This window comes from Megalobrama amblycephala, linkage group LG18 (genome assembly GCF_018812025.1).
Source record: "Megalobrama amblycephala isolate DHTTF-2021 linkage group LG18, ASM1881202v1, whole genome shotgun sequence".
NCBI lineage: Eukaryota > Metazoa > Chordata > Actinopteri > Cypriniformes > Xenocyprididae > Megalobrama > Megalobrama amblycephala.
The window spans coordinates 1,836,380-1,859,226 of NC_063061.1; the positions used below are offsets into that span (position 1 = coordinate 1,836,380).

The 22,847-nt window shown below is 40.0% G+C and overlaps 1 protein-coding gene across 15 annotated transcripts in view; it reads right to left on the reverse strand.

The window, feature by feature from the left end:
• Positions 1 to 22,847, reverse strand: part of rapgef6 (Rap guanine nucleotide exchange factor (GEF) 6) — a 119,031-nt gene that overhangs the window by 53,180 nt on the left and 43,004 nt on the right. The window contains exon 1 of one of the 15 annotated variants that reach the window (XM_048166842.1): positions 9,166 to 9,683. The exons of 13 other annotated variants lie outside the window; for them this stretch is intronic. In XM_048166842.1, coding sequence (XP_048022799.1) covers positions 9,166 to 9,219 — 54 coding nt within the window. In that variant the 5' untranslated portion in view covers positions 9,220 to 9,683. Of the gene's footprint in view, positions 1 to 1,940; positions 2,191 to 9,165; positions 9,684 to 22,847 lie in introns of those variants that run through there. One more of the 15 variants, XM_048166843.1, reaches the window with a different exon arrangement.

Sequence of the window (22,847 nt, forward strand, 5' to 3'; positions counted from 1 at the left end):
GGCCTATTAAACAGACCGAGAGTTTGAAAGCAGAAATGTCAAGCTGTATTACCTGAATTAGTTCACATGTTGCCCTTGACCTGCCACAGTCTAACCTGTCCCACCAGTTTCATAATGAACGGAAAATATTTTTACACTTCTCAAAGTAACAACGTTGTGTTTTGTGCCATTGCTTAGGCGAAGCATCTTGTCAATTGAACTAAAATCTAAATAATATACAGCTTAGTGAGCTTTAAAATTTGCAAAATGCTGCAATTAAATGAAATAAGTATATCATCTGTTTGTGCTGTTTCAGAATGAAGTGGAGAACTGTGTTCATTTACACACAAGCAGCTCGTGATCCACCGGTGTTTTCAGTGTCTCAATTCACAGTAAATGCAGTGAACTCCACCTCTGCATGTGCTGTTTAATGTGATGATGTCTTTGTTATCTACAACAGGACACGCACTCCACAGACATGCTCACTTAACAGACACTTAACTGATTTAGTGCTGTGAACATGATCTGATCTGCTGATGAGCTGAACGAAGCAGGAATCAAACAGAGATGGTGCCGTTTGCTGTCCTGCAGGTGGTGTCAGTGAAGTGAAGCTGTGTTCATGGTGTTCCTGATGTCCGGCTGCATTGGGAGGCTGAATGAATTAGGCAGGGTCGTGCGGTGATGTGGCCTCTCGTTAGATGTTTCCTCCTGCGCTAATTCTCCGGGAGCTAGCGCTCTCACAAATGAGCCCTGCACTACGCATGTTTAATGGTATTACAGCAGAGGAGAGCCCTGCAGCACACGCATTAAACTCTGAGTGAACCACTGAACACATACAAACACACGCACCCCTAAACACTAGGGGTGTAAATTGGATGCTTTGTTGCGATACGATCCGACATTGATTCTCTTACAATACGATATTTGTCAAAACATGCCATGATACGATTAAGATTCGAACGGTCGATATTATGTGCCTATTTTACACGACCAGTTATATTTTTATTATGCAACCAAAATGTAATCAACATTTAACTGAAATTTGGGACATCCCAATTGGGACATCCAGAATAAAAGGCAGACAGACAGACAGATGGTATGTTTGTATTTAAGGCAGTGCTGGTCAGGGGGTTCAAACAAGGGGCCAACCTACACCATGTGACCGCTGTAAACAGAGCAGCCGTATGGCACCTGCCCCGTCCTTGCGCTCCACGAGCAAAGCCCAAGCTCTTGCTTACAAAGAGACACTCAATGTCAGACCTTTAACTTGAACCCACAATCGCCCGTATGACCTCATGATAACGGCTGATGCCTCCAGTGCTCTGCAAAATAGCACCAGCAGTAAGATCAAATGCTCGTGAATCAGGATGTGAATCACAGATGTATCCTGATCTCAAACACTAGGGAGGCTTTCTATTCTGTGCTTTATAAAGTAAACATGTTCCACCTATGGACGGGTCACATAGAAAACCAAAGTGAACTGCAGTATAATAATACCTTTTGTCTGCGAATCGTCTTGTGGTTCGTCTTGTTCCTGTTGTAAACTGGCCATTACATTAATTACAAACTATCAGCTTCAGAGTCATAAAAGCAGTCCAAACCCATCTCTCATTATGCGTGGAGTTGTTTCAGAGAGGAATGATGTAGGGATTGGAGAAATAGGATAGCAAAGGAATGCCAACATAACCTTCTTCTTCCACAAAGCGAGGCCAAATAAAAGATGTGCTCCATCATTCAGCGCTGACTCTTACGTCTGAATATTATCCAAACAGATGCTGAGAGCTTTTAGCCGCTCTATCCTGGGAGGTTTAGGGTGTCATGTGGACAGGAAGGTTAGGCGTTCAGGATCAATACACTCAGCATTAGCCTCAACACGCTCCTTTCCATCGTTAAATTATGAGTCAAGGCAAACGCTGCCTGCACTTTAAAAGAGCAGCTTACCTTCAGTTCCTGTTACTCACCAGTTCTGCTGACTGAAAGGAAATCTATGAGTGAAAGCGTGACCATCGGCAAAACACAACAAAAACAAAGGTCAGATGCCGCTCCCATTGGGTGAGATGAATGTGAAGAAATTATGCAACTGGAGTCCTGATGGAGACTGAACACGTTTCTAACAGCTCTAGACCTGTAATAAAGGATTCACGTGTCACGACACGGAGGCTAAACCATGTGAAATACTAACAGGATGATATTCCTGTAAGTCATGTACCAGGGACTGCACAGATTTGCATCTTCACTCTACAGTAAAGTGACCAGATGTCCCCGTTGTCAGGGGACAGTCCCGGTATTTGGTGTTCTGTCCCCGGCTGGAGCTGTCCCCAGAAATGTCCCTGTTTCACATCTCGTTCAAAACAATCCGCAAATGCATTGCAAAAAACCCGACCAACATACAGCTGCCTGCTGGTTATAGGAGCAATCGTGTAGTGAATATTTTCATCAACAGATGGCGCTGTGAGTTACGCTGACTCTATTTGGTCACGCGCCACTACTTCATTAAGAACGTAACCTGGATGAGAGCATAGCGCCATTATCGTCAAATATCGAAAGAAACATCATTATCGTTTTTTTTTTTTTTCAAACATACTATTCATTTTAAATTAAAGTAATACTGTCTGTTTGTATGTGCTTTTTGCACAATTTTAGGTTTCAATCACAACGAAGTAATTTCCGCACATATTAACAAAAAAACAAAAAAAACAATTACGCTTGCAACAATACATCTGCAAAATACACATACTTTCTGCTTAAAACAAAACAAGCCTAAAATGCAAAATAACAAGCCCAATTAAGGATAGTAAGAGTCATTTTCAAGCACAAACGTCACAAAAACAATTACGTTGAAAAAGTTGTAATTTCTATATACAGTATAAACAGCTTGTGAAAACGAAAATATTAAATACAATTGTAAAATGTTAAAATATTTGTAAAATTGTTTTGTTTATCATATCATATTTATGTTTCATTTTTGTAATGTGTTTTTCTAAAGTCATAATTTTGCTATAACATTGTTTTGAACTGCTTGGTATTTACAATAGTTAGCCTAATATTAACTGTTTTCATTGTGTGTTTTATATATATTATTTTATTTTATTTTTTTATTTGTTTTCAGGTGCAGTGAATTGTATTAAAACCAGACCAGAAATCCTAATAATCAAACAAAATCATAATAATTATTAATATTATTAATGTTAATAATAACATAGGGAACCCAAAAAAACAAACAAAAACAAAAAATGTATTCCTTGTTTTTTAAGGAGATTTCAGGGAATTTTTGACTATTCAAATAGGGAAAAACCCTGGTTTTCATTTCAGAAATCTGGTCACCTTACTCTACAGTAATGATAACGTCAGTTTGCATCAGGGTTATTATAGTCACATAAAACTAAAACTGAAACCATAAAATACATTTTTGTTACTTAAAACTAAAATAATGAGTAAAAACTATGTAGACATTATTAACACTACATTAAGGTTTCATGTCTTATTAGTTAACTACATTATTTAACAATGAACAATATTCTACAGCGTATATTATTTATCAAAGTTCATGTTCATTTTCAAATTACATTATTAAAATCAAAAGTTTAACATTAGATAATGCACTGTGAACTAACATGAACAATGTGAGCTTACATTAATAAAGATGAATAAATGCTTTAAAAATATATTGCTCATTACAATATTTTATGCAGGTGTAATTGTATCAGTTCAGATCCTACCTCTGCAGTGCAAAGATTAATTTTGTTGTTAGTGATTTCATTTGATTGGTAACAGCTCTATAATGTTTTATTATTCTAACTGTATTTATTGATTACACATAAGACATTTCTCAGGCAGTAAATGTGGATCTTTCAGATGAATTTAAGGAGTGCTGGTCTGGTCTTGGTCTTTAGTTGTGAGGATACAACGCTAGTGAGGAACATTTCAATAATCTGAAGAACATTTTTTCCACTATAAAGTATTATCTTTGCGCAATGGAAAGTTTCCATGGTTCTTCATGGAACCATCGATGCCCATAAAGTAGGGACTGTCCAACAGGATGTTAGAGACCAAGCACCTGACATCCGAGAACTAAAACACTGACACTTGTCCATGGACAGTAAAGAGGGGAAAATAGCTGCTGGAGGCTTTCAGAGAGCCTTTAATAACGTTGCCAGGCGGTTGGCTGCCAAGTTCAAAGATGGCCAGACCCCGGGACATTAATGGAGCCGGAGAGTGCAGCCGAGACACAAAGCTGAAGGCCAATTATCGGCTTCTGAATTATGAATGATGGAGATTTTCCAGCTCGGACATATCACAGCACGCCATGAGCGCAGCTCGGATCACCAGAACGTTATGAGGCTGTTGAACGTCAACTTAAATGGAGAGGAAAAGAAATGTATGTATGCATAAAGCATTCAAACAGAAAAGAGAAATGAACAACACAAAATGATCCGATCATGATGATCTCTAAGGAATCAAAACATATACCGTGATATGCATTATATCGTGAGGTAGTCAGCCCTAGAAAACCCACCGTCATTAAACTGATTGCAGCTCAAAAACCCCCATGACTGTATTTTCTCGGTGGAGTAGATGTTAGTCAGTGTGACAGTGTAAATCTCCAGAGACTTTTTTTGTGTGTGTACGATCAAAATAACCGATACTGCGGCTGTAATTTCCAGAATTTTGTGGAATTTGCATTTTTTTTATATATATATATAATTAGGATACCACATTTACCATATTATGACACTAGATGTACAATAGTCCTACATGACAGAGAGAAAATGCAGAAAGCCTGATTATTTTTTTGTCTTATTAAATTCTGACACACCACTTTTAAATAAGATATTTTTAATTAAAAAAAAATAACTAAGAACAAAGAAGCAAATTACAAACAATATGACAAAGATGCAAATAAAATAAAGAGTGCTTTACGTTTCTTGGGTAGATTTAGTTTAGTATTTAAAAAAAACTCAGAAAGTAATCAGTCGAGATCGGTGAGTGATTTTCTCTGTCTTTTGTTTTTGATTAACATTAATGACACAGACGGCAGGAGGTTTATTAGGCTGCTGTCACTTTAAGATCTAACGCACAGATTCAACAATGATACATGTGCATTTTCTTTCTCAACTGTTTGCGTTCATTGTAGACATTAACAACTTTGTTTACGTGAATAGTGCACACGATGGGCATTTTGACACATATTTGTGTGTATTTGACCATTAAAGTGTGTGATAGATGACTTCAGGTGTGTGTCAGTCAGCGCAATAGTATCGAGTTCTTTTCTCACGGTTTATTGCGCATAACTCTTTTTAACATCAAACAGGTCTCACACTTTTTGTTCTCATTAATGTACATTTCTTTAACACACTAATATATCAATAACTTTTAGCACTGCCTTTTTTTGCAATATTTTAATTTTAATGGCAAACAATGTAGGATTGCAACAAAAATGTGGCATTATGCTGATTTTTGCGTTGCGTACCGTGATCGCGGAATGGCTAAAATCTGGAGGGACGGATATGAGAAAGTAGGGCTGCACGATACCTCGTATCGCACGATACTTTTTAACGCGATTCTTAGTGCAATTATGAAATCGCAAAGGCTGTGATTAATTTTTTTTATGCGCAGCTTGTCAATGAAGTATGGCTTCAAATGCTAATCCATCTGAAAGCACTGGGAGTTTGAGTCGCTTATAATGTACATTTGAAAAAGCAACACGCGTCAGACATATTTCCAGACATGAGAAGCATTTATTAACATCTTGTCCAAAAAATACAAAATTTAATAACATGTTTTTACTCCAAACTCACTCCATAACAGTTGAGCATCCTTCGGTGAGATGATGTGGCTTCTTACACAGAATAAGGCAGTCGTGTGTTTATTAGTCATGTTTAATTAATCAAAGCGTTTTAATCTTCTGTTTATTCAGCTACAGTGATATGACGAGTGATATCTTCTTCTGTGGCAGGATATATAGAGTTTCTGCGCGAGAGCGCCCTCTGGCTTTCAGATAAAGAAACATTTACTACTGATCACAGAGCCGTACAGCTCTGACAAGCTGCGCATAAAATAATCGCAGCCTTTGCCAAATTGCATGCAATAAAATTGCGATAAATCGTGCAGCTCTATGAGAAAGACACAATGAAAGTAACTGGAGACTGTGACTGTCAGTCCCTCATATTCTTCTAATCTGTGTAACACAGAAGAAAGACATTAAAAGGCATAATTTTTATATTTTCATAGCTGAGATTGAGTGCAGAATCATGGGAGATGTCTTCTTCACCTTACAGCCGGTGGAAAAGAATCGGGATGGGACTCGGGCAGAAATCATGTTCATGAATGAGATTATTAATGTTACAGTAGTATGAAGCAGAGCAGGTGGGAGCTGAACAAAGCCACTGGAGCGATTGCTAACGGAAGACGAGCGCGACACACGCCTCAAGAGCAGTGGGACTTTTATTATGCCGCAGTCAATGCTTCAGTTTTTTCCGGTTAAGTGTATGAGGTAACACAGCTCTGTTTATCACATTAGATACATTTGAATGTGTTGAAAATAATGTTATAATCTGAGCATTCGCTCGGTGGCTGTTGTGAGACTGCAGTAAGCTAGATCAATATTAGTATATCATTATAAATGCTGGATGGCTTGTGTTTGATAAATGGCATGCAATTAATTCTAAAACATATTGTGTGACGGAGAGAATGCTGTATTACGGTTACTAAAAATAAAGCTGATTATGCTATGTTAGCTACTTGACAAAATAGTGTTTTTCGCGGAAAATCAAGAAAACGAGATTCAAACAACAAGACTAAACAATAATTAGTTTTCTGTCTATAAATGTAACCAAACAGTTGTTCCCTTGTCTAATAAAACATATAATGTTTTCTACACTTATTTCTACAAAATAAAACATTAGGGTAACGCGAGTAGACTTGTGCCGATATTCGGTAATGCGATAAATCGCGATAATGAATATGCACGATATTTTTATCCTGGGCATTTCAAAATACCGTAAATAATAATTTATTACCAATTATTAATTTTTTTATAATGCAATTAAGAATACTTTACCCATCAACCGTATAAAATGCAAAACATTGCTGTATTCTGCGACAAAAGAACACGCGCTCAGATGTAAACAAACCCAAAGTACATGAGAAGCACATGGCAGAACGAGTGAAGGAGACGTGCTGAATGAAAGTGCACGTTCACTCTCTGACAGCAGAGGGCGCTGATGGAACAGCAGAATTACCACGGAAACCGCGCAAACAAAGCAACTGCGCTAGTTAAGTTTTTAAAATGCTTCAAACAGCCATTAATTTTTTTGTAACCTTATATTTTAATCTGGACTACCTCATGCCCTAATTATTAGAAATGTTCTGATTATTTGGTATTGTTCAGAAAAGTTTGAAACATATGTCTTCATTAGTTAACATTTTAATTCATTATTACCAAACTGACAATAAAAATATATATATATATATATATACTTATAAAGTATTAAATATTCTTAATTAATGTTAATTTCTTAGTTACTGTTTAATAACATTACTAAAATCAAAAGAGCTTATTTAATGGACCTGAGAGAAAACTAACAATAATCAATTGTAATTCTTAACTAACATTAACAAAAACTAATACTTTCTGTAACAAATGTAGCTATTGCTCAATCTTAGTTAATGCATTAAATAATGAGACCTTATTGTAAAGTGTTTCCTGTTGTTCTTTATAGCCTAATTCTTTTGCATTATAATCTGTTTGAAAATTTTACTTTATATATTTTTTGTGTATTGTATTATAGTATTTAAACATTCAGAGTTATTTTTGTTATTACAAAAAGAGTTCTTAAACCTGTTATACTATGACAACACTTTTTTTGCAACTTATTTCAATATCGTGATAATACCGTATACCGTGATAAAAGCTTCAGCAATTAATCGCGACATGAAAATTTGATACCGTCACATGCCTAAACGCGAGTATGATGTCATCGATAGGTGATGCACAGACACGGTCCCTTTTTCTCTGGATATAAACATTCTTGGAAACATCTGGGATAATGTAAGTCCAACACTGTTCGAGTGGCTTTTTGGACATTTTAATCCAAAAATCTTACATATTGTGCCTTTAAGTTGTGTCTGACCAACACAAGGGTGAGTGAATGAAGTCAGAGTTAGTCTACCAAACACATAAAACAGTCTTGTACAATTTCAGTGTTGATTTAAGCTGGCAGTATTAGTGAATGAGTAACAGAAGACTGAAGTGTGAATGTGCACATAATGAAGACAAACACCAGTCAAGACACACATGTCATGTCCTCCGGACTAGAGCACGTTCCCTTCATGAATCATAGCTGAAGCGACTGCATGTGTCCACTGGCCGTGTTGGGAAACCCTGGACTTGAATGCATGTTGCGACAAAATTTCATGAATAGGGGAAGCCCAGAGCTACTGCTGCTGTTTATTTTCTCTCTGACTCAGAGGAAGAAAAGTTCCTCTATAAACCCATCGGAGCACAAACACATCTGACTTTGAAATGCATGTTATTCTTCATAATTACGTAATAGCCGACTCTAAACTCCTATATGACACGCCCACTTTTCACCATCCAATCAAATCCCGTGTTGCTCTCACTGAATGTGAGCCGAGTGCGATGTTCAGATTGTTTTGATGTTCACTGGTAGTCTTTGCTCTCAGAACAATAATCTGTTTGTTTGAGCATCACATGAGTTTTGGGGCGGAACTATCTTTTTGACAGATGTTTGAGAAAAAATTTTTGCAATGCCATTTGGCATTTGCCATCATCAAACTCAGTTCCTGTAGGGCCACAGCCCTGCAGAGTTTAGCTCCAACCTTAATTAAACACACCTGATCTAGCTCATTAAGTTCTTCAGGCTTAATTGTAAACTACAGGTATATGTGTTGGAGCAGGGAGGGAACTGTGTCCCTCCAGGAGCTGAGATTTAGACCCCTAATGACTGATCAGAACTGATGAAATCAGCTGTGGAGAACTTCTGATCTTCACTGATCAGCATGCAGAGTATTCTGGTAAAAATCATTGAGGAAAATGAGATGCCCAGATGCTCTCCCTTCTCCCAGGCAGCGGATGCATGAAGAAAGAAATGGAAACCGCAAGCCAATCCATAGCAAAGCACATATACGCACATAGACACACTCAACCATGATGACATCACTTACTTTGGAGGACCACGGCTGCAAGCAGTTGGCATAGCAACGGACGAGGAAAGCCATTTCCCAATAAGAGAGATAAACTTTCCAGTAAAAGAGAAAAGGAAGAGCAAGTTCCTCTCAGAATCCAAACAAATAAACACTCGACCTGGCCGAGACGTCAAAGAACGAGCGAATCAAGCAATCCAAGTATCCATGTCGTCACCAGAACCATCAGAACTTCCTCTTCACATGAGCACAACTCCAGGAGTCCAGGCTGAGGGCGGGAAACTCTCCGCTAGCGTCTGCACCTCTCTGGTCCCGCGCTGCACTGGAGAACGAGCCCAATGCAGACACTTAGAATCCACCTCTGGGACTCGTCCCGCTGCTGCTGCTGCTGCATCCAGCCTCCGAGCGCGCATCCCCGGCTGGAGCCTCTCCCTCGAGACGCGTCCATCGATCGGATGCTCTGCCGCTGAAGACGGAGCGTCTAGGAGTGAGAGGGACAGAGAGAAGCCCGGCAGAAAAGCATGACATCACCTGTGCTGCGAGGGAGGGGTGGGATGGGGCGACTGCATTAGAGCGATTGGCTGCGCGGAGGAAACGCGAGCGTCTTTATTGATCAGAAAACAGCCAGCGTCTTCTGTAAAGTCCACTGTGCTCGAACACACTTCATAAACGACAATGACGGGGAGCATAAATTACTGCCGTGGAAGACGGATGGTGAAAAGCACTCGTTATGCTAATGTATTCCTCCTGCACGCGTGCCGCGATCTGTTGCGCTCTTTTGTGAGCGTGACAAAGGCACATTTCTGCAGTAGCAGGAGAAAAGGGACAAACACTTGATCCTATTATCAAGTCAGAATGCTGGGAAACACAATGGCATAAAAGCACACATGCTGCATGACACACGTCATTTGTTTTCTGCAGCTGCATGCACACACTCTTCTCTGACGCTGGGATGTAATGGGAAGCGCATCTGATTCCCTCGCCTCTGAAGCTGAAGCATGACATCATCTCTTTCAGACGTAGCCAATGGGAGCTCAGCACATGGAGCTTCCCGAGGAGCGAGTGAGGCACATAACACAGTTTGGTGTGAAGGATTATGGGACTGGCTACTGTCCGCTTCAGTCACGGATCAGGTTCAGAGATGCGGCACACACATCTTACAATGCCTGAACTGGCGTCTCTGCAGGGTTTCATCACTGTATCACATTTATTTGACATAAACATTCATTCAACATTAAGTGAACACAGAAATGGCTCATTTTAAGTCTGTGTTTGCAAATGGGATCAATGCAACATACTTCAGGTTTATTATCTATGTAGCTCTGAATGTTTTGAGTAACAACAGATAAAAAGCATTTCTTTCAAGAAAACAGAAACAAACTACTAATGCATTATAATAAATGCAATAATATGAATAAATCCATTTGCTAAATATAATAATCAGGTGATTTCCCAAAATATATGAAGAGTTTGGTTCCAAAACGCGATAAACGCCATTTTCAAAAACTTGAGTTTCCGCCAAAATCAGTATTGTATCTGGTCGGTATTGAAAAGTCATTTATTAATTTTGCGCAAAATGAGATATCCGTCGTGTTATTCTGTCACGTTTTCTCCCTTTCTTCCCAAAACGCGACAAACGCCAGTCTCCTTTTTCTGCAGAATGCGATATTTCCGCTCTCAACCAATCACAGCGCACCATTCCACGCACTGTAAACATTGAAGGCTTTTTAAAAAGCCGTTTTTAATACCAATGTACTCGGCAAATGTGTTTATTTAACCGTGCGGTGGCGCCAGATGCTCTTTAATCGGTAATGACAAATAATTCATAACATTAACAAGATGACCATTTTGGGAGCGACGGCTGAATGTATTTTTAGTAACATGCCTGAATATAAGATAAATATTGGCAAAGTTTAGACTCTGTCATATATGTGAATCAACTTACTTTGTTGTGTATTTTCAATTTGAAAAATAACTTTTATATTGATGGATTAATTGCATTTTGAAAAAAAAAATTGTCATGGATTTATTGCATTTTGAGAAAAAAATAATACGTTTTTATAATAAACTTTTTAAAATCAAAATGTAGATTTGAATTTTTAATGTTTTTATAACCAAAAGATGCTATGTGAAAGTTTGAAACAGAAAATAGTGTTTTTCATCTTGCCAATTTCTTGGTAAAGAAAACACCTTTTTACTCAAAATAATCAAAATGGAGTTATTGCGTTTTGGAACCAAACTCTTCATATGTTGTTTTCAATGTCCACCCTATGCAGAGTCAACTATTAGTGAGCCATTCATGTGGTTTGATTATATTATCATAAAAAATTATAGTGAAACACTTTGATAGTGACACTATCAAAACATCCCAACAATAATAATGACTCAACCAATGGGGCGGTGCAATCTGTTTGTTTGACCAATGGCAGACAGGGGAAGTGTTTAGGAGAAATAATGACACACTGCATCCAGAAACATTACTTTAAAAACATAATAATATTAAAAACATTAACTTTTGCCATTCCACCCTGTGCAGTACTTGTTTATTAATATAACAGACGTTTAAATCTCTTAATAAAGCAAAAAACAACCGACATTTAAAGGATTAGTTCACTTCAGAATTAAAATCTCAAGATAGTTTATGTCATCCAAGATGTTTACATCTTTCTTTCTTCAGTCGAAAAGGAAATGAAGGAAAACATTCCAGGATTTTTCTCCATATAGATCCCAGATGAGGAATAAGAGTCTTATGTAGAGAAACAATCGCTCATTTTATTTAAAAAAATAACAATTATATACCTTTTAACCACAAATGCTCATCTTGCACTGCTCTGTGATGCTCCACGCATGACGTAATCATGTTGGAAAGGTCAAGTGACGTAGGCAGAAGTACCGATCCAGTGTTCACAAAGTGAATGTCAAAGACTAAGTGAAACGGCCTTTACAAAAAAAAGTAAAACAATGATGTCAGACGATTTTGAAGTTGGAGGAGAAAATGAGATGGAGTTTTTCGCCCTATCGCGGTACTTCCTCCTACGGTCATGCGTGACCTTTCCAACATGATTACGTCATGCGTGGAGCATCACAGATGTGGTTAAAAGGGTTTTTTTGGGGGTTTTTTTTGAAAATGGCCAATGGTTTCTCTAGATGAGACTCTTATTCCTCGTCTGGGATCATGTAGAGCTCTTTGAAGCTGCACTGAAACTGACATTTGGACCTTCAACCCGTTGAACCCCAGTGAAGTCCACTATATGGAGAAAAATCCTGGAATGTTTTCCTCAAAAACCTTCATTTCTTTTCCACTGAAGAAAGAAAGACATAAACATTTTGGTTGACATGAGGGTGAGGAAATTATCAGGAAATTTTAATTCTGAACTGAACTAATCCTGTAATTTTACACTGTAAATGACTGATTAACGATAAGTTAAACAAATCCCTGCAAACCTGCTTCAGCCACATTTACTGAGCATGTAAAACTGCGGTGCAGCTGTAGAAAGTGTAAACAGACAGACAGGATGTACTTCCTGTCTGAGAGGATGAGTTTCATGAGCGCTGGTTCAGAAGCTTCGACTCGCGCTCATGGAGCATTAAGACACACAGCGCATCAGTGGCGGAGGACAGCGGCGTCTCGCGGCTGATTAATGCGTCTGTGATTCTAACTAATGAGTGCACACTGAGGGAACGTGGCGTCTGAATGCACACGGGTCTCACTGTCTCTCCAGCTTTCAGAGTGACAGTGACACGACGGTGGCACTCAGACCACCCGGACAATAACACTCGCAAGCTTGATATTCACCTCATGCATTAAAAATCCTTGTGAATGTGTGCAAGCAGCTCACTAGAGATACATTCAAATTAAGCAAATGACCTGATTTGTTAAATGCTTTTATGATTCGTTAACTGCTCTGGCAGTCTGGGTTTCATTGACTAATAATTGTGTGGATTATTTTGTATTTGTAAGCACATAAAAAAAATATTTCTGCTTAATTCACATGCACATGAATTTATTAACCTCGCTGTAATTTATTTGGAGTATTTTAAATGAGTGACTGCATGCTTGAGGTTGGTCATTTGCATAAATCACGCCAAAACCATCTCCATATAAGGGCTTTCCGCACAACACACTCAGCAAACATGAGACACTCAAACACAATAAACACCTTTAATATGGACTGAGATTACAGAGTTTTCATTAGCAGCTGTACAGTCGAGCAGATGTAATGAGCTATAATGCAGCTTTTCTTTCTCTGTAAATAGGGAAAGTGAGGGGGAATTCCCTCCTTAGGTGATTCTTATGGGGGGGATTTTTTTTTTAATTTGAGGGGGCATTTTTTTAGACATTTTTATTAAAATTACATTTATCTCACCTACATTTTTGCTCACTCATTGCATTTGTGTTTTACAATGGGGTAACTGTGTTGCTCAAGAGTATACACAACACAAGGAAGCTTTGAATTCAACCTTTGAATTAAAGTGAAAAAAGTAGCACAAATAAATACAATAGAATAAAGATACCAACTACATAAAGAGAAAAGTTTTTGGAATAGGTCTAACACTAGTATTCAGGTACAGAAATACTACAGAAACTAAAAAAAAAGTAATCAAATAAAAATAACACTGGATAGTCTTTTAGTCCTGTATAAATTAAATATACATGCTATTAATCCTGATTCCTTACAATTAAAGCTATCTTTTGTTGTTTTATCAACAATAATGACCGACACTTAGGTTGCTGTCGGATTCATTATACTGTTACACATTCGTTTTCCTTCTCAACTGTTTATGTTTTTTTTAAAGATTTATTTTTGGTGTTATTGCCTTTATTATAATAGTACTGTAAGCAGACAGTTAAATGAGAGAGAGGATCGGGAACTCGAAGACTCGTAGACTCGAACTCGGGTCACCCGAAGCTCAACTGTGCTATATGTCGCCATGCTACCCACGAGGCTATCGTGCCAACAACTGTTTATGTTTATTTAAGACATAACCGACTGTGTTTACCAGGATATTCACCAAGAGCAGAATTTTGACATAATTTTGTGTTTTCGACCATTAAAGCATTATAATCAGTGAAAAATAACTCTGTTTTGTTACTCGTGAGCTGTTTGTGACGCGGCTTTACTCTATGTATGCGCGCAGATGTGCGAATTGCATCTTTTGTTGTTTTATCAACATTAATGACAGACATATATTAGGCTGCTGTCACTTTAAGAGCTAGTACACAGGTCCATTATACTGTTACACATTTTTCTTATCATCAACTGATTGTTTGTTTGTTTGTTCGTTTGTTTTTAAAAAAAATATTTATCTTTGCCATTTTTGCCTTTATTATAATAGAATCAGAATCAGAATCAGAATCAGAATCAGAAAGAGCTTTATTGCCAGGTATGTTGTTTACACATACTAGGAATTTGTTTTAGTGACAGAAGCTCCACAGTGCAACAGAGTAACAGCGACAAGACAAGACACATAATAAAAAGAATAAAATAATAATATACAAATTTACAAGATAGACAAAGTGCAAAAAAAGCAAAAGACAATATATATTATAGACAATTGTATGTACAATTATGTGTGCAAATTGAGATATAAATAAGTGTTTTAAGTAAATAATATGTAATAGTGTTGTGTGTTCCGTGTTTGTCAAGTGTTCATGAGATGGATTGCTTGAGGGAAGAAACTGTTCCTGTGTCTGGTCGTTCTGGTGCTCAGGGCTCTGTAGCGTCGACCGGATGGCAACAGTTCAAAGAGGGAGTGTGCTGGATGTGAGGGGTCCAGAGTGATCTTCTTTGCCCTTTTTCTCACTCTGGATAAGTACAGTTCTTGGAGAGTGGGGAGGGTTGTGCCAATGATTCGCTCAGCAGACCGGACTACCCTCTGTAGTCTTCTGAGGTCAGATTTGGTAGCTGAGCTGAACCAGACGATAATTGAAGTGCAGAGGATGGATTCAATGATGGCAGAGTAGAACTGTTTCAGCAGCTCCTGTGGTAGGTTGAACTTCCTCAGCTGGCGAAGGAAGTACAACCTCTGCTGGGCCTTTTTCACAATGGACTCGATGTGGTTGTCCCACTTCAGGTCCTGGGAGATGGTGGTGCCCAGAAACCTGAATGACTCCACTGCAGTCACAGTGCTGTTCATGATGGTGAGTGGGGGAGAGCAGGTGGGTTTTTCCTGAAGTCCACGATCATCTCCACTGTCTTGAGCGTGTTGAGCTCCAGGTTGTTAAGACTGCACCAGAAAGCCAGCTGTTCAACCTCCAGTCTGTAAGCAGACTCGTCACCGTCCTGGATGAGGCCGATCAGTGTGGTGTCATCCGCAAACTTCAGGAGCTTGACAGAGGGGTCTTTAGAGGTGCAGTCGTTGGTGTAGAGGGAGAAGAGCAGTGGGGAGAGGACACAGCCCTGAGGGGCGCCGGTGCTGATGGTGAGGGTGCTGGATGAGAATTTCCCCAGCCTCACTAGCTGCTGCCTGTCTGTCAGGAAGCTGGTGATCCACTGACAGACAGAGGTGGGCACGGAGAGCTGAGTTAGTTTAGGCTGGAGGAGTGATGGGACAATGGTGTTAAAAGCAGAGCTGAAGTCCACAAACAGGATCCTCACATAAGACCCTGGTCTGTCCAGATGCTGGAGAACATAATGCAGTCCCATATTGACTGCATCATCCACAGACCTGTTTGCTCGGTAAGCAAACTGCAGGGGGTCCAGTAAGGGTCCAGTGATGTCCTTCAGAAAAGCCAGAACCAGTCTTTCAAATGACTTCATGGCCACAGACGTTAGAGCCACAGGTCTGTAGTCATTTAGTCCAGTAATTTTGGGTTTCTTTGGGACGGGGATGATGGTGGAGCGTTTGAAGCATGAGGGGACTTCGCACAGCTCCAGTGATCTGTTGAAGATCTGTGTGAAGATGGGGGCCAGCTGGTCAGCGCAGGTTTTCAGACAGGCTGGTGAAACGCTGTCTGGGCCTGGTGCCTTTCTTCTCTTGTTCTTTCTGAAGACCTGGCGCACGTCATCTTCACTGAACTGAATTGCAGGTGTGGGGGAGAGTGGGGTTGATGGAGGTGTGAATGGTGATTTTTCAAACCTGCAATAAAACCCATTCAGATCGTCTGCCAGTCGTTGATTCTCCACAGAGCTGGGGGATGGTGGCTTGTAATTGGTGATGTCTTTCAGACCTTTCCACACTGAAGCTGTGTCATTAGAAGAGAACTGATTCCGAAGTTTATCAGAATAATTCCTCTTTGCCACTCTGATCTCCTTTTCCAGTGTGTATTTGGCCTGTTTGTACAAGACTCTGTCCCCTTTTCTGCGAGCATCTTCTTTGGCCTGACGGAGCTGGCTGAGTTTTGCAGTGAACCAGGGTTTGTCATTGTTGTAAGATAAATGAGTCTTTGTAGGAATGCACAGATCCTCACAGAAACTGATATATGATGTAACAGTCTCTGTGAGCTCGTCCAGATCGGTGGCAGCAACTTCAAAAACACTCCAATCAGTCCATTCGAAACAGGCTTGTAAAGCCCGCTCTGTTTCGGTGGTCCATCTCTTTACAGTCTTTGCTACAGGTTTAGCTGATTTCAGTTTCTGCCTGTAGGTTGGTATGAGATGAACTAAACAGTGATCAGAGAGCCCCAAAGCTGCCCGTGGGACAGAGTGATATGCATCCTTTATTGCTGTGTAACAATGGTCGAGTATATTACTGTCTCTGGTGGGACAAGTAACATGCTGTCTGTATTTGGGCAGTTCACGTGAGAGAATCGCTTTATTAAAGTCCCCGAGAATGATAAGAACAGAGTCCGGGTGTTGTTGCTCGCTCTCTGTGATCATATCAGCGAGTAACTGTAAAGCCGAGCTCACGTGCGCTTGCGGAGGAATGTAGACGCTCACCAGAATGAACGAGCAAAACTCCCGCGGCGAATAGAACGGTTTGCAGTTAATGAAGAGTGTTTCAAGATCTGGACAGCACATCTTCTTTAACACCATTACATCTGAACACCACCTTTCGTTGATGTAAAAGCACGTCCCGCCGCCGCGCGATTTCCCCGTTGATTCTGCGTCGCGATCTGATCTAAACAGCTGAAAGCCCGGCAGACATAACACGCTGTCCGGAATGGCGTCGTTCAGCCAGGTTTCCGTGAAGCACAGAGCAGCCGAGTTCGAGAAATCCTTATTTGTCCGGGAGAGCAGAAGGAGTTCGTCCGTTTTGTTGGGCAGAGAGCGGAGATTCGCCAGATGGATGCTAGGCAGCGGCGTTCTTAATCCGCGCTGTCTGAGCTTCACGAGGGCGCCGGCGCGCTTTCCCCGTCTGCGCGTCCTGAAGCGTCTAAACAGCGCTGCCGCTCCGCCGACTACAACATTCAACAAAACGTCTGAATAATCGAAATCCGGTAAAAGATTTTGTGGTGTGAACTGCCGAATGTTCAGCAGTTCATCCCTGGTAAAACTGATGGTGTTTGAAAAACAGAAAACAGGAAAAACTAACAAAAACAGAACAAACACTGAAGAGCTAAGCACTGTGGCTGCCATGCGCGGCGCCATCTTGATTGTGTCTTCTGTAAGTACTGTAAGCAGACAGGAAGCGAAAATGAGAGAGGGGATCGGGAAAGGTCCACGAGTCTGGACCTGAACTCGGGTAGCCCAAAGCTCAACTGTGCTATATGTCGCCATGCTACCCACGAGGCTATCGTGCCGACAACTGTTTATGTTTATTTAAGACATAACCGACTGTGTTTAACAGGATATTCACCAAGAGCAGAATTTTGACATAATTTTGTGTTTTCGACCATTAAAGCATTATAATCAGTGAAAAATAACTCTGTTTTGTTACTCGTGAGCTGTTTGTGACGCGGCTTTACTCTATGTATGCGCGCAAATGTGCGAATTGCATCTTTTGTTGTTTTATCAACATTAATGACAGACATATATTAGGCTGCTGTCACTTTAAGAGCTAGTACACAGGTCCATTATACTGTTACACATTTTTCTTATCATCAACTGATTGTTTGTTTGTTTGTTTTTTAAAAAAAATATTTATTTTTGCCATTTTTGCCTTTATTATAATAGGACTGTAAGCAGACAGGAAGCAAAATGGGAGAGGGGATCGGGAAAGGTCCATAAGCCTTGACTCGAACTTGACTCGAACGCCATATGTCACCATGCTGCCCACGGGGCTATCGGCGTGGAAGACGGATGGTGAAAAGCATGTTTATTTAAGACTGTGTTTACAAGGATAATCACCAAGAGCGGAATTTTGACATAATTTTGTGTTTTTGACCATTAAAGCATTATAATCAGCGAAAAATAACTCGGTTTTGTTACTCTCAAGCTGTTTGTGACGCGGCTTTACTCTATTTATGCGCGCAAATGTGCGAATCGCATCTTTTGTTGTTTTATCAACATTAATGACAGACATATATTAGGCTGCTGTCACTTTAAGAGCTAGTACACAGGTCCATTATACTGTTACAAATTTTTTTAATAATGGTTTGTTTGTTTGTTTTTTTTTGTTTTTTTTTTTAAATTATTTTTGCCATTTTTGCCTTTATTATAATAGTACTGTAAGCAGACAGGAAGCGAAAATGAGATAGGGGATCGGGAAAGGTCCGCGAGTCTGGACTCGAACTCGGGTCGCTCAAAGCACAACAGTGCTATATGTTGCCATGCTGCCCACGAGGCTATCGTGCCGACAATTGTTTATGTTTATTTAAGGCTGTGTTCACAAGGATAATCACCAAGAGCAGAATTTTGACATCATTTTGTGTTTTTGACCATTAATGCACTGTAATCCCTGAAAAAGAACTCAGTTTTGTTAGTCGCGAGCTGTTTGTGATGCAGCTTTACTCTACGTATGCGCGCAGGGAAAACCATCTCTCAGAGATCGCGCGAGTATTGAATAGTTTAAATTCGCTTGAATGTTTAAATGAGTAAGACTTGAAAAGACGTGCAAATGATAAACTTTAGTGACGATGCAACACTGTGCAAGTGAGAATTCCATCAACTCCGCAACTCCCGAAACGCGAGAGTCTAGTATCACGCAATACCCACAATCCCACTCCGAAAATCAAGCCCTACTGTATATGGTGAAATGTATTTAACATAAAATATCTATTAATAACATTTCACATTGACATGATTTTAAGGCCAACCAGAGTATGTGATTTTTGCATATGTGTGACGGCAACACACACTTCGTCTGGTTTTGACATCTGGCCCAGCGACTGGGAAAACAGCTCGAATCACATGGACTCTTGTTATGATGTGAATGCTTCAGTCTCCAGAAAAGAACAAGTGGAGCATTCTTCAGAGTTTCTCCTGTTGTGTTCTATGAAAACGAGTTTGTAAAGACATGAAGACGAGTAAATGATGACTGATGTTTATGTTTGCATGATTGACTTTCGTGTCCAGCACTAGGAAGTTAACGCCTGCAGGGTTGAGCTAGCGCACCTCACTTCCTGCTATTTTTCCAGCTCTTCCTGTAGAGTGTGCTGGGATCTGAAGCACACACAGCAGAGTGAAAATCACCCAACATGAGAGATCTCCTCTGCTTTCAGTGGATGAAAATATGAAGCGGCCCATGAGGCCGAGCTGGGAGGGGGGCAGCAGGGCTGGCATGATGTCATCCTCTAAAATTAGACCTCCAGCACAAACAGCAGCCACAGAGATTCTCCTCTCACATGCGTCCATGTGAAGCTTCCCGCTGCTCTCATGCAGATGAACACACAGCAGCTTTACAAACCTGTCCAGCTCCAGCGGAGCCTCATAAGTGACTGATTTCAAGCGCGTCGCACAGTTGATTCCAGTGGAGTTTGTCCATAGCATGTTGCTAAGCTAAGTGAAATACACAGCAGACACAAGCATTGGGTGCTTTTTTCCTAGCTATGACTACTCATTCTCAAGCACAGCCATAGAAAATGAGATGTGCACTAATTGACAGTTTAAGGTCGCTCTGACTTTATTACAGAGAACGAAAGCCACGGGCCGCCTCTGATACGAGGATATTAAACCCGCTTCTTCTGTTTCCACTGGCAGATCATTTATGTGGAGTCTAATCTGCACACATGAACATGAAGAGAGGCACTCCTGCACTGCAGCTGAAAACACACCAACCCTCTATGCACAACTTAGCAATAGAATCGCCATTGGCTAGTAAATTCTTTAGTTTACTCACCAGACTGCTATACTACTTTATTTTATATATAAAAGTTGATGTGTGAAAATGGGCAAGCATAAGGATTTGAGTGAGTTTGACAAGGACCAAATTGTGATGGCTAGACGACTGGGTCAGAGCATCTCCAAAACTGCAGCTCTTGTGGGGTGTTCCCGGTCTGCAGTGGTCAGTATCTATCAAAAGTGCTCCAAGGAAGGAACAGTGTTGAACCGCCGACAGGGTCATGGGCGGCCGAGGCTCATCGATGCACGTGGGGAGCGAAAGCTGGCCCGTGTGGTCCGATCCAACAGACGAGCTCCTGTAGCTCCAATTGCTCAAGAAGTTAATGCTGGTTCTGATAGAAAGGTGTCAGAATACACAGTGCATCGCAGTTTGTTTGTATGGGGCTGCATAGCTGCAGACCAGTCAGGGTGCCCATGCTGAGGAAATCAAAACAGGGACGGTAATAGATGAGCGCCAGCCAACGAGGTTGCCGTTTGTGCATTAGTTGCACGTCGCCTCTAACACACACACTGGCAAGTAAAATCTAAGAATTTATTAGCCAATGCCTAATGATAGACATTAGTTGAAGATTTGGTCACATATTCGAGTCTTTTACTTACACTGTAGAGGGTTGTACACACTGATGCATTGACAAGCTTTTTGCATCGTGCTTCCATAAACTGAAACAAGAATTGCAAGGTGGCTAAACATTCCCACCCCTATTTATATATCGTTAGCCTCATAGCATAATTGCCCAGATCATATTTCAAAGGCAGATATCACAATTTGGCCAAAAAATGACTTGGGCAATTATGCTATGAGGCTAACGATATGTGACGTGCAGGGCGGTGGCGCGAGTGTTAACGAGTGTCAGCTGCGTGATGCACCGGTCTCGAATCTCTCATGGAGGAGCTCCGGAAGCATAAAAGGGGAGTGACGACATTGAAGGACGAGAGAGGACCAGGCATGGATTTTATGTTGTGTTTTATTATGATTGTGTGGCCGGCAGTTGTCCGTGAGGGACTGCTGGCATTACTTTCGTTTTGTTCTTTTATATATTAAAGTTTGTTTGAACGTTCGCCGGTTCCCACCTCCTTCTTCCCATATCAACAAACTTTACTACAATATGCTCTGGCTTTTCCAGTGTTTTAGTAATGCACCAAATCTCCATTAACAAAAAAAGAGCCGAAAATGCATTCTAAGTGCGAGCAGAAACTGGTTCGGCTCTTTTGTTTATTGACGCTTTAATATAGCGTTGAATGCCCAGCGCATGTGCTTCATGAGGAGAGAAGCTTCTGTCACAAAACTAATATGGCACAAAATTAATATTCAGTAAGTGCACTGACACTATTGCACTGAATTGAATTAACAGTGAACTGAACCGATCTGAATAATGACTCTATTGTCTTCTGTAGAGCTGCTTTACAGCTGAAATTGAATTTGTTTCATAATTGATGAACTATACAACATTAACACTGTTTATTACTGTAAATCTGCCTTGAAACGCTCTGTATTGTATCACTATGATGTGATGTGAAAACAACATCCCACCACCTTGAAATGGAGAATGTGCATTATGTCCTTTTGTTGTGCATTTTTAACAAAGTGCAAATGCTCTTATATTATCCACAAGTCAGTGTTTACATCTACAGAGGCAGAAAAGATGTTTTCATAATATTTTTAAAATATTTTCAAAGGACTAAAGAAGGTTAAAGTAGAGTCATGATGACACCATAGCATTAGTCATAGCGCTGACTGCATTAGCTGAGCACGAGTGTTATTCATACACAAATGACACACTGCACTATCACTGTCATTTCCAAACTAAACACAACAGCAGACATAGGCTCTCTGACACTGTTGCAGACGTGTAAACACAAAGATACATCCATTCTGAGACACTTTCAAGTTTGGTTTTAAATCCGATGCATATCCAATACATGGACATCTGATCTACGTTTAAACGCATATATATGCGATTCCCCTTTCCGTTCAGGAGCACAGAAACTTGTTTTCCACTCCAGCCCCGTGAAATTAATCAATAAAACAGCTTCACTACTAAACAGCTGCATTATATTCCTCAGCAATGAGGAGACAATGTTGCTGTTTTTGAAGTAATTAAACTCACAGCTTCACTTTTGTATAGAGACGCAGGTAATTACACACGCACCATCTCTTGTTTATTGAATTAATTCGAATAAATGTAAACTTTATTCCAATTCAGAATTCTAGATCTTATGACCTGCAGATAAAATAACTAATGAAAATGCAAATATCAATAGCAGCTTTAACGTGTCCTTGTTGCCGAGTCATCATGGTATAATTGGTATAATGCACGGCTAGGTGTGCAATAATAATAATAATATTATCAATTTTAAACTGCACACAGTATTACATTTTAGAAGTAATGCATTACAATATTGCGTTACTCCCCAAAAAAGTAACTAATTGCCTTAGTTACTTTTTATGAAAAGTAATGCATTACAATATTGAGTTACTCCCTAAAAAAGGAACTAATTGCATTACTTAGTTACTTTTTATGAAAAGTAATACGTTACTTT